Genomic DNA, 12,515 nt, shown 5'->3' on the forward strand with positions numbered 1-12,515 from the left:
CCTGGTGTCTTCAAGTTTTGAATTCTAACAGGATAAATAATGTGTGGTGCAGTATCCATCCCGGTTAATATCAATGCTGTATTCATGTACAGCGTGCTACTCAGAAAATGGTGGCTGCATGTCCACATCTTTGACGCTGCGTCCTGATTCGTCCAGTCTATGGGCTGACAGTCTGTGCTGCCATTATATGTAAGGGCAAGAGGAAGAATTCAAACGTATAGTAATGCAGCGTTTTTAAAAGTTTGTCCTGTCCCATTTCAGAAAACAGTAAGTTACAGTCCCTTCAGGAAGTTTTCAGCCCCCATTGAATATTTCAGCCAGTTACAGTTGACTATGGAATCTGAAACATGACAGCACCACACACAGACCTCTTTTGAATCAGAGGCTGCAGAGGATGTTTTCTCGGAAAGCAAATTCCTCCTGGCCCGTCTGTGTGCTGTAACCAGCGCCCACCGGTCCTCTAACGTTATTACAGCTCAAATTAAGTCCCCAACAAGATTTTGAACTAACCGGATTCATTATCAAAACTGTGTTCCACTCTAATCGTGTCCCCCATTTTCTGCTTTCCTCCGGTGTGGCTGAGCCGGTGACCCAGGCCGCCTGCAGTAGAGAAATCATAACTCCATCCTCCTGAAACACAGTCACATGCCAGCGTCCATCGAGCTCACACATACGACAAGTGTGGTTACTCACTAGGAAAACATCTATGTGTCTCTATTTGTATTCTTTTTACTTGTTTTTCTGTGCGCTGGAGTAGAAGTTGTATGCATTTCTTTTGCCATCAGGATAATTGGTTCTCAGTCAGTGCCACCAGATGTCAGTCTGATCTGGCCCCCATCTTATTTCGTTTTGTCTGTGAGTATTGGATTATTAAAAAGCAATGAGTACTTGAATATTTTTTCCTTATGTGTCATCATTCAGAAACCCTCTCTGGTAACTGAGAGATAGGGCGTTTGGTTTAAAGCCTTCTCAGTCCCTCTGCCTCTCAGCGTTAGCGCCCGTGCTAGTCTAATCTCTGCAGTAATAGCGCGCCCAATCGCTGCGCCGCGCTGTAATTCTGTACATGATTTCCCAGGCGCTTTGATGCTTTAACTTAAAGCTCGCTAATAAATTCCTCCGCCTTTGAGATGGAGCGTGCATCTCCGTGCTTTAATTCCCGCTGACCAACGTGACTGGGAGATTGATACACGCCGCGTGCCTTGGCTCGCGTACCTGTCGGCTTTCACCGAGCACCGTTTTTGTTCGACGTTAAATGGAAAGAGGTTGGAATTAGAGAGGGAAATGGAGACGGAGTAAAGAAAGAGAGCGGTGTTCTCTCAAGTAAGGACGCTAAGACGGGATTAACAAACCACAGGTCTCTCCGACTGCTTGTATGCTAATGAGATGAGATTTGTTTTGGAAAATTAACCAGCTGGAAAAAGTTTGGCATTTGGTGTGAGCGCGTAAAATTCCCTGTGTTCGCGCGCATGCTAGCCGGGACGGTGTTTGCAGCAGTTCCTTTTTATTATGCAAACAAAAGACATTTGGTTGTGGAAATTCGGTGTGATCCTGCGGACGTGCCTCGTTCATCACGGGGTAAATGATTTATGTGGAAACAGGGTTTAAACCCTGGAGGAGCGGTTCTCTTTTTTTTCAGGCTGCGTAGCGAGGTGTGATTGATTAGTGCTTTGCTCTCCGATGCGATGGAGGAATTCGATTCGGCGTGCTCTGGATCCTTGTTGCTCTTGCCCCACTCTCCCTGTAGTTCAGGAAAAGATCACACACATGGGAAATCAGTCATGAGGGGAAGTGTTTCTCGCTGGCATTTCTTTGCATCGAGCACGTCTGCGCCATTCGTTTCTAACCCGCTGCGAATGTGTGCATCTCTTTACGAAGCAGCGTGTCTGTACCATCCGTTCACAAGCCATCAATCTGTGCATCTTTTCATAAAGTAGTGCACATTAGCAAGCCGCAGCCACTTTACAATGTAACACATGCTTTACAAGCTCATGCATAAGCCATATTCCAGAGGAAGGCTACCCGTATTCTGCTGCATTTGCAGAGACTTTGTCAGGACTTTGTTTTATTTTTGTGGATGTATAGAGAGTGTATACTTTGTGTGCCTAATGTGACTTTTTGAATGTTAAAGATATTTTTGGTGGGATATAACAGAATTGGAAGAAGATGATAATGATGAAGGAGACGATGAAAAAAATACAAAATATACGTGTGTGTGTGTGTGTGTGTGTGTGTGTGTGTGTGTGTGTGTGTGTGTGTGTGTGTGTGTGTGTGTGTGTGTGTGTGTGTGTGTGTGTGTGTGTGTGTGTGTTTGGGTTTGGGTGTGAGTGTGTGTGAGCATGTGGAGAATTGTGGTCCTGTGACCTCTTACCACAAAGCCCATCAAGATCAGTTTAGTCACAAATCTACCACTCCACTTCAACTGGCCCTGTGGCATTGTGGGTAAAAAGAAGATTGAAACCACAAAGTATGGATTCCTTACATGGTTCCGGTTGATTAAACCTGTCCGAGACCCTGTCCAAGACTTCTCAAACAGAAAAGCTCGAGCTCCACTTTTTTTTTTTTTTCTCATCAGTCACATGCTGCTGCCCATATAGTTCCCCTGACATTTCAAACTGTGTTCCGTTTGAACATCGACAAAAGCGAAAAGCTCTGGAAGTAATACTTTCGCCCTCTGTCCCACACAGCGCAGCTCCTCTGGGGCGATAGATTAGTGGGATATGTAGTTTTCCTTTATTGTGCGTAGCGAAGAAAAGTTCTGAGAGAACAAATGACGCGGCACACGTAGAGGTGTGTGGGAGACGGGACTAATGAGTCTGACATGCACACCTGGTACCTGCGTACGTTGCCGTGGTGATGTACTGCCGCAGTGACCGTAAAATTCGAGGCTTGTGGATGAGTGTGCAGGGATAGGCCTCGCTGCGCTGTACGAATGGGAGGGAGTGGAACATTCACGCACTCATGCGCTGGAACACACAGCCTGTCGTGCACACACACACACGCACATGCAGACAAGGGTAAGACCTGTCAGGAGTGGGAAGAGATTGAAGGATGAAACAACAGGTTAATTCACAGTACCCCTCACCTCCTGGTTCTGTGTCAGAAGTCATTAATTGCTGTGTTGATTTGTGTATTCCACCAAGGAAGTCGTTTCTGAGAAAATTAGCCTCATGGCACTGGTGGCATTGCAGGATGTTAGCAGATATGACCTGTGTTTCTGTACTTGACCCTCTCAGACAGGCATTACTCCCAGAAGAATGGTTGTTTACTTTTGAAGGTCTTGCGTCTTGTTGGTTTGTCCTTATAAATTGGCCTGTTGAAGCACCTTTCCCATTGGAAGTTACTTCCTTGAGCCAATTGTTTTGAAGCAGGTTTACACAAGAAAGAAAGATTTAACATAATAACAATATGAATAATTAATTGTTACAATAATTTTAGATTTCACTTCATTTCTCATTTCTTTGTCTTTTTAAATTCCTTGTTCTGTCAGATTAGAATGTGGCCAGCCTCACTGTATGATTATGGCAGTGGCCATGGAGACCACCTTCAGCCCTCACATTATTTTATACTAATCAATTTCAGACCATTCCCCCCATGTGACCGTCACAGAGCCCAAGCTTGGTAACCATGGGAACCACTCCACGGGCCCGACTCCAGACTGCTCACCCCCCTCCCCCGACACCGCGCTGAAGAATATCGAGAAAGTGATCCGCCCACAGGTGAGTCAGCGCGTGCGCACACACACACACACACACACACACACACACACACACACACACACGCAAACACGCACGCACGCACGCACGCACGCACACGCATGCACATACCACACTACATACAATTAACTGCATATACCATGCTGTATGATAATCACCCTATTTAGACCCTCATGGACTAGACTCTACTGAGATAGATGACATTGTACAGTGGTTAACTGGACCTTGGCACAGCTGATGTAGAGAAACCTTCAAGCTTGAGGTTGCTGATACTGTCTCATAATGGTAGTTAGACTGAGGTTTAACAGTGTTGTGTGTGTGTGTGTGTGTGTTTTTCAAAAACTTAGCTTTGCGTGTTTTCCTAATCCTTAGATTAGTCATGAAATAAGAAAGGAATTGCTTTGGTGCGTATTTGCAAATTGGACCAGGCTTCCCTGTAATGAATCATTCTGCAGAATCTCATCTCAGCATTCCTTGTGAGTCAGAGTTGTAGTTTAATCTTTTAAAGGCACTCACAGTCTTGCTGAACTGTTTGCACATATTTCTTGCAACAACATCTCGCATCCTCAAAAGTAATAACACAAAACCAATTGCTTGTTTGGCACATCTTCACAAATCTCTGCCAAATTACTATTTCTAAAAATGAAATACTTGCACCAAAACAGTGCATATCATCATAGGAATAAGACTTACTGAGCACCAGTTTCATACTGGTAAGAGAAAATTACCATCAAAATGCTCACGTTCTTTCTGTGTGATCATGGCATATACACTGCTGATGCTATGTTAATGTTAGTACTGTAACGTATTTATTTTGTCTTAATACTTTTTATCCATAATGCAGATGAAAAATACAGACTCAGCAAATACCAAGCCTTAGCCACAGTTTTTCTTGATTGTTCACACATTTCCTGAAACTAGACTTTGTTTTTCTATAAACACTGTAAACCTATTTCCTTTTCAGTGAACTTACACGTTTGTATTTACTATTCACGTACAGACATCATTGTATGAGATTATACATCACTGTACATTATGAAACGGGTACAGTACATCACAATCCATGTCAAGAGTTCCTTAAACCATGCATTGGAATAATGTGACAGTTGAGGCACAAGTCGTGGCAAATTAAAACAATTTCTGGAAGAATGCAAAGTGGTACTTTTTTGCTGTTGATGCATACTGTATGTAGAGTACTACCAGAGTGAGCATGAACAGGAAATCTGCATATGGGGTCCGGTATGTGTTCAATTTAAATGGCCAAAAAGCAAGAACAGTCATTCACAAAAAAATTCTTCTTACTTTTGTTCTTAAAAATGTTCCTATGAAAAACTAATATGGGATTCATGACACGTGTAGAGTTTTGTTTTTGTGCATATCCCAGATGAGATGATGAATGCTGACTATTTGTAAATTAGATGCGCGATCCTGCTCATGTGATTAGCATAAGGAAACAGCCATGAACAAATATCGTTCTAAAAAAAAGAATGCCGAAACGTTCTTACGCACAGTTTACGATCAAATGTAATCGTATGCTTGTTTTCGTGAACGAGGCCCAATGATTTTATTCATGTAGAAGTTTTCAGACTCCTGGAAAGCTGCCTGTAAAGCATACTTTTTTGAGAACAGTTTATCAAAACCCAGAACCGTGAAGAAGCTAAGAAAGAGTGAAGCGATCCGCCCACAGTGAAACTGTGAAGACGAGAAGTGTGAAACTCTGAGGTATATTAAATAATGAATGCCTTCTGATACCACGCTGGTAAAAGATGTGGGGAGTTCGGTGCTTGTTGTCAACAGGGTATTGTATTTTTTTTTTCAAACTGTTTGGAGTGTCAGCTTTCAACATCAAAGGGAGGAAGCCTGGACTGTTAGCATACCAAATTTCTGTTGGAATACTCAATCACACAAGTCTTTGATGCAGAACATCATCATTAATCATTCAATGGTGTTCTCCTTAAAACCCCCCAGTGATCTTTAAATACTTTTAAAAGAGACAACTTGGGGGTAGTTAGAAAGAGAAGGGATGGCATGTTTTTTGTCCCTGCGGTGTTATTCATTCATTTATTTGATGGGGACATTTTTAAAAAAATACATTTTGGAATTTTTGCCCATTGCACAATGTGAAGTTAAGTTACATGCATTGGTGGACGGCAATTTTCAGGGCATGCCCCAGATTTTCAATGGATTGGAAGTCTGGGCTTTGGCTAGGCCATTCCTGAATAGTGACCTTCTTGTTTCAAGCCACTCCTTGGTAGCTTTATCGCCGTGTGCTTTGGGTCGTTGTCCTGTTGGAACATAAATATTTGTCCTAAACACAGATCTCCTACTGACTGAAACAGATTTTCCTCATGGATTTGTCTGTACTTGGCTTTCTCAATCCTACCCTTGTTGGCAGCAAGCTTCCAGATCACTCCTATTACAATGCAACACCATTGTGTGCTGCTGCCACCACCAGGGGTGATGGTAGAGCTGGTGTTACTAAAGCACTGAGCACTGCACCTCTTATGTAAAAATACACATGTTAATAAGGTGCAGCAATGATGATACAGCCTTGCTTTCTGTGTACTGACGTTGTGAAATCATTGTCTTTTCTCACGATAAAGCACATTTGTAATAGTATATTAATGTGTATAACATTGACACGTTTTTCTAAGCGTTTGAAGTATGAAAGAAGTAAATAATGGAGTGACACCTGTGTTTCAGCGGGGTTTCTCAAGCTGGAAATGAGTGTGAATAATGAATAGCTTGGGCGCACGCACAGCCTGAATATCAGCCCTCCCTCTCTCGTTCTTTCCTTCCTCCATTCATCTCTCGCCCTCGCCCTCCCTTAGTCCCATTCAAAATCCACACTCGCACCTTTCCTCTCTTTGTTCCAGTTCATCCATCTTCTCTCCTGTCTGACCGTGCCTTCCACCTGACCTGATCTCGCAATCTGATTGGTTGCAGTGTGGATGATTGACAGGCTGAGGGGCTGCTCTGCCCCGCCCCCTTTCCTCCCATGGCAGGGTTTTTGAAGGGATTTTATATTCTGTCAGCTGGGTGTCTCTCGGGCGGAGGAACACGTTAATGCTGTTGTGGCTGCCTCACACTGTGTGACATTGTGCGGTGCGTTGCCAAGGTGACCAAATCTACAACATGCTGAAAAAACCTGTGTTGGGAAGGAAAGGTTGATCCAACGAGGCTTTTTGAGAGAACGCCACAGAAAAAAAACAAAAGGCTTGAATCAGAGACGTGCGTGCGGAGCAGATGCGTTAGAAATGCCAATTTTTTTAATGTCGCTTTTGGGGATGCGACGCGGTAATACAGGCGCTTACAATTACCCACAAATTAGCATGCTGTTCACACGCACCTCCCCAAAGCTGAATGTGTTTACCTAACGAGCGGCTGGTAGTAACACACACAGAGAGCCGCGCGCACACTCTCGCTCTGAATACGGCTGGGCTCTTTGTCTGAATGAGTTGTAAATTGGCGTAAACGCTGTGACTTACCCCTACTCCGCTTCACGTGAGACTCGCAGGCGCGGGATGGCGAAGGTAAATCGGGCGCCGAGCTCCGATCTTAGCGGTCGACGTGCGCCGCGACGCGAGCGTCGACGGTGGCGTCTCCAATGCGGAGGCGTGTCGTGCTATGCGATCGCGGGTCGTTCCGGGTGCAAGATCAATTAACACGAAGCCCTCATCGTGAATGGCAATGGTTTTCGGGGTTTCTGAAGTGCTTATGAGGTGCGCTGCATCTAAATGGATGACACCCTCGCGTGCAAAAAAGCAACACACACACACAGCCCGCGTGGCCTCCTGTGACCCAGAAGTTCATTTTTGTCAGCTGTAGGGGACCTAAGTCTCTGCTCTTAACCTCAGGAACCAAACAGTGTATTCTACCAAGCTGAAATTTACACTACAAGGAACATTCCATAAAAATAAATGAAAATCAAAATATTTTCACTGATATACGTTTTTGTCATCCATGACACACTTGTAGTTGGTCAAAAAAATTGGGACTACTTGTTTTTTTTTGTCAGTCAGTCGAGTATGTCTGGAAAAAGGTCTGGATTTCAGGGACATGCATGCTGTTCTGTGTGTGCTCAGTACTTCAGTGTGCTGTTGATCTCTGTATCAGTATTTGAGTGCACTAGAGGTCAGTGCGTCAATAATAGTGTGTGAGGAGGTCAGCGTGTCAGTAATTGAATGTGCTCTTGCTCCTTGTGCCAGCATGTCTGGAGGTCAGTGAGTCGGTACTTGGGTGTGTAATGAGTCAGCGTGCCAGTATGGGATTGCACTGCTAGTCAGGGAGCGAGCTCTGGGGCGCTGTAGATCTCTGAGGGTCTGATGGTGGACTGATGTTGGATGGGGCCAGGGCTTCAGATGATGCCGCTAAAATGCTATGAGACGAGGAACAGAATCCTGACTCTTAAGGTAACTGTATTACAACCACCTCAGTCTGCCCTTAGCCTGTGGATATGACCTTAGCTGAAAGGGATTGGCCTTAATGCTGAAGGGAAAGAAGTTTTTGGTTTTACCTGGGAGAGATTTGGCTTAAAGCTGAAGAGGAGGAAGTCGGCGGTTTTAGCTGAAAGGGACTTGCCTTGAAGCTCCGCCCCCTGTGGGTCCCCTCGCTCCGCGGAGGGCAGAGAGCGGGATGTCCGTTTCGGCGGGGTCCGTCTGGCCCTTGCTCGGCCAGATGGCCGGCAGCAGAAGGGCTGCCCGCGTCCCGAACCAGACGCCCCTCCGCGCCCCTCCCTGGGAGAAGGCTGGCCCTGTCTGCGGGTCCTGGATCACCAGCCAAAAACCTAACCGCGATTTTCCCTCCGCACCCCTGCCAGGTGAGGAGAAGGCTTCTCACTCCTGCTTGGGGGCAGGTTAAACCTGGACTGACCGGGCTGTGGTTCTGAATGCTGTTTTCAGTGTAGACTGTGGGCTCTGTTGGAGAATAGAAAGACATTCTTTCCCCTGAGAGCCCACTTTCAGCCCAGTCCTGGTGTAAGTGAAATGTTAAGGCCAGACAAGGTCAACCTCGCTTTAAGGGAAAGGTTAGGGCCAGGTCAGCCTTTCTCCACAGTATGTAACCACACATTGCACTCTGTATTGATTAACTTTGTCTCTTTTGGAGTTCTCTCTCTGTTTTATAGAGAAGGGGTAACCCTGTGATTGCCAGTTTCACATTTTCACTACTTTAAAGGATTAGAGTTACAACCGCTATCTTTTTTGGAGTAGTTTCTCCCGCCTGTGTCTTTTCTCAAGCACCCTTCCATAGTGTGAAATTCTCAAATCAGGATTTCTCTGAACACAAAATAAGAGGGTGAGGATATAGCTATTCATGCGGTTTTCCCTCTGTTTAGGAAAAAGCTCTTTCAAGAAACACACAGACATGAATGCTTTGACTCTGGGCTTACATGTGTTAAATAGAGCTCTGTACTCTATGCTGTCCATCCATTCCTTATAGGATGATAAACTGTCTCTTCAGTGTTCATAGGATGACATACAAGTCTCCATTGACCATCAGTTGACGTACGCCAGTCTTCATTGGCTGATATACTGTCTGAAAGACACCCTTAAATAAGATCAAACGTTATATTAACCCTTATTTTAATAGACTATAAAAGTCACTTAAAGTAAACATGGTGCTCTAAGAGACACCTCATTCAAAGACTGTCTGGCTGAACGAGTGCGATGTGCTGTATTGCTAAGGATGATTTGTGCTTTCTGCCATCCTCTCTTTTCTCCGACAACTGTAAAAATACCCTGGACAGCGGCTCCTGAGTGCTGTTGCACTATTTATTGTCATCAAATGGCGCTGTAATATGCGCCTTTTTATTCCACCCTCAGAAGACGAACATCAAACAAGCTCTCCGCTCTGTTCTGATCACGTCTCTGCTCTAAGGATTCTGACTGCAGATACAGAACTGTGAGAATTGATGTGTTTGATGTACTGAAATCTACCCTCTGTAGTATGTCATCTTCAATGGACACACACAGCGCAAGGCCGACTGGTGCTCGGAAGCTTTCTCACATTATATTAAGGAATATATATGAATTTGAAATTGCTTTCAGGATTGGATAGAGCGTAGTGAGGGCGTAGAGCAGTGTGTATTTTCTCAGCCAGACATAGTAGGTTTTTTTTTTCGCTCAGCAAATTAAACAGAACCAGACTCACAAGATCAGGAAGCGAGTTAAACTGTCAGGGGCATATATTTCTTCAGCACTCGAATGGCCTTCCTTCCGCATGTGATTACTGGGGCTAATGTGGGAGCAGGATTTATCTCAGGCATTGAAATGCAGGGGCCCATTCCACAGAGGTGAGTTTGCAAATGAATTTTGAGCAGTTCTGCCCTGTAGTCTGCACTTCTCACTTAGACGAGGAGTTATATGTGAGTTTTTCAGACAAGATCCATCTGCTGAAAACTCTTTATTAGTTTGACCAATATCGGTGTTGCAGTAAAATCAGTTTTATGTCAGGTGGACCTCCGCAAAGGAAATTGAGTGTCAGTCAGTCGGCACCGCAAGCATTTTACACCTGCTTCATTGAGTCAGCACTGACCTTCAGCCTAACGGCTTGGTTTGGCTCTCTACAAACTAGCGTTGAAGATCGTAGGGAGACAACGAAGGACCGTGAAACAACTTTATGTGGTGGAGACGGTCAAGAAGAGGGGAAAGTATAATAGTCCTTTCCTCACATCCCCGGAACCTTCTGTTTGAGATCTTGCCGTCAAGAAGATTCCTTATCCTTTAAAACAAGGAGAGCACTCGAAAGCGTTGTGCCAAAATCTATTTGCCTTATCAGTGACACAGCACACCTTCATTTTAATGTTCTAATTCATTTTCTGATTTAGTGTTGTCTAAAATATATTTTAGTGTTCTGTGTTTTAGTTCTATTAATTTATTTATGGAAGTTCCTACAAGAATGTCCTTACTGTAACTCCTCGTTTCTGATTCTTAATGATAGTAATGTTACTTAGGGATCTCTAAATGAAATGCGGAAATTTTATTTCTTAATGTAATTTATGTAAATTGCTTATTTAATTTCTTCTGCGCCGGCTACTTCACCTGAAGTTCCCCCAGGGGAACATAAAGCTGTTCTGTTCTAATCTATTCTATTTTATAAAATGGATAATGGAAATAAAGCAATTAGTAGATGCTTTGCAAATGTACCATTAATTAAAGAAGCTTCCTGGACAACGATTGCTAATTAATCTGGCCACCGTGACTATAGCTACAGTTTAACAATTCCTGGCATTTAGCATTGGTTGGTTGGGGATGAGACATGACATAGGAGCGCCGCATTGACTCACAACAAAGTTTTCTTTGCATGCACTTCATTTTATTTTAGCTGTCCTACTTCCGACATTCGCTGGGAAGCGCTGTGAGACTCATAGCGGCAGATTTGCATGCTGGGAAACAATGCCACATATCTCAGTGGCAGAAAACACTTAGAATTCAGCCAGTGTGAAACCCAGAAAATTTTTCACACCACTTCTCGCACCTAAGGGACACATCAGATGGCGATAAGATTGGCATAGCAAGAAATTGAATTCCATATGTGAAACGCATGAGAGCACCCCGCTGGTCTTGTTGCTGTCAAAATGTAGGGATTGGCCTCTAGGGGGAGCCCACCATCCTACCCCAGGCCCCTTGGACTGTGCTGTTAGTGCTAGAGAGAGAGTGTCCTTCCTGTTAATGATGAGAATGCAGGGCTCTGACATACTGTCCTCAGTGTTTATGGAATTCTCTCAGAATCAATGGAAGAAAAAAAAGAATGACATCACTGTGTTTTGGGGAGAGATGTCTGGAGCATATTGGCGTCCCTGAGGGGCTGATATCGAGTACCCCAAGATAATTTGCCATGACCGTTTCGTCCAGTGCGATGTAGCGAGGCATCGATCACAGACGAGTCTCCACGGCGACCTTGAGCCCCCCAGCCAATAGCGGGAGTGCCACAGCGAGTCTCCACGGCGACCTTGGGTCCCCAGCCAATAGAGGGGGGTGCCGCAGCGTGCTCGGACACATGGCCCGCGCCCAACTGCCCCATCTGCTTATGCGCAGCAGTGCTCACCCAGTTGAGACAGTGCAGTCTGTCCTCTCTTACACATGCAGATGGGGGGGGGGGGTGTTTGTCAGGGTGGGGGTCATACACACCTGCGACAGGGCCAATGAGGGGTGTGGAGTTGGGGCTGGAAGCCATGTCACAGGGGTTAGGGGTTAGGGGTTTTGGTGTGTTGTTAAAACTGCTTAGTGCACCTTCAGATCGATCCAAGGCGAAAGGGGGTGGGATGGCTGAGCTCTCCTCTCGAAGCTCACTGATTGGGGCGTGACAGAATAAAAATTCTGAGGGTGGAAATGGTGTCACATAAAACAGGCTTGCAAATGTGAGAGGATTTATGTGTGTGTGTGTGCGTGTGCGTGTGTATGTGTACGCGTGTGTGTATGTGTACGTGCGTGTGTGTGTGTGTGTGCGTATGTGTATGTGTACGTGCACTCGCATGTTCTTACAGTTGTTATAAAAATCTGTGTAGAAGGGCTCACTGTGCACCCATTGTAGAACAGCATGTGGATGATATCACTGCAGGAACAGATTTTGGAATTTCGACAGGAACACACACACACTCAACCAAATTAATTGGAACGACACCTGGACTTTGATGATGCAACAGGAAGTGGAGACTGTCCTTACATAAGACTTCCTGTGGTTACGTAATCAGCTGAGTCTGTTTATACCTCTTGCTTTCATTTGAATACAGAGAGGAGGAATGACACATCTGAGGAGCAGGGCAGGTCTCGGCTCCCTCTCAGCGAGTCAGGAGTACTGCTT

The 12,515-nt window shown here is 44.9% G+C and overlaps 1 protein-coding gene across 5 annotated transcripts in view; it reads left to right on the forward strand.

Moving 5' to 3' along the window:
• LOC135258966 (ankyrin repeat and sterile alpha motif domain-containing protein 1B-like) overlaps window positions 1-12,515 on the forward strand; it is a 185,595-nt gene that overhangs the window by 105,718 nt on the left and 67,362 nt on the right. For 4 of the 5 annotated variants that reach the window (XM_064342719.1, XM_064342718.1, XM_064342715.1 and 1 more), the window contains one exon: window positions 3,580-3,716. In XM_064342719.1, the coding sequence (XP_064198789.1) occupies window positions 3,580-3,716 (137 nt within the window). The remainder of the gene's footprint in view (window positions 1-3,579; window positions 3,717-12,515) is intronic. The other variant, XM_064342717.1, reaches the window with a different exon arrangement.

Source organism: Anguilla rostrata, chromosome 7 (genome assembly GCF_018555375.3).
Source record: "Anguilla rostrata isolate EN2019 chromosome 7, ASM1855537v3, whole genome shotgun sequence".
In the NCBI taxonomy this organism is placed as follows: Eukaryota; Metazoa; Chordata; class Actinopteri; order Anguilliformes; family Anguillidae; genus Anguilla; species Anguilla rostrata.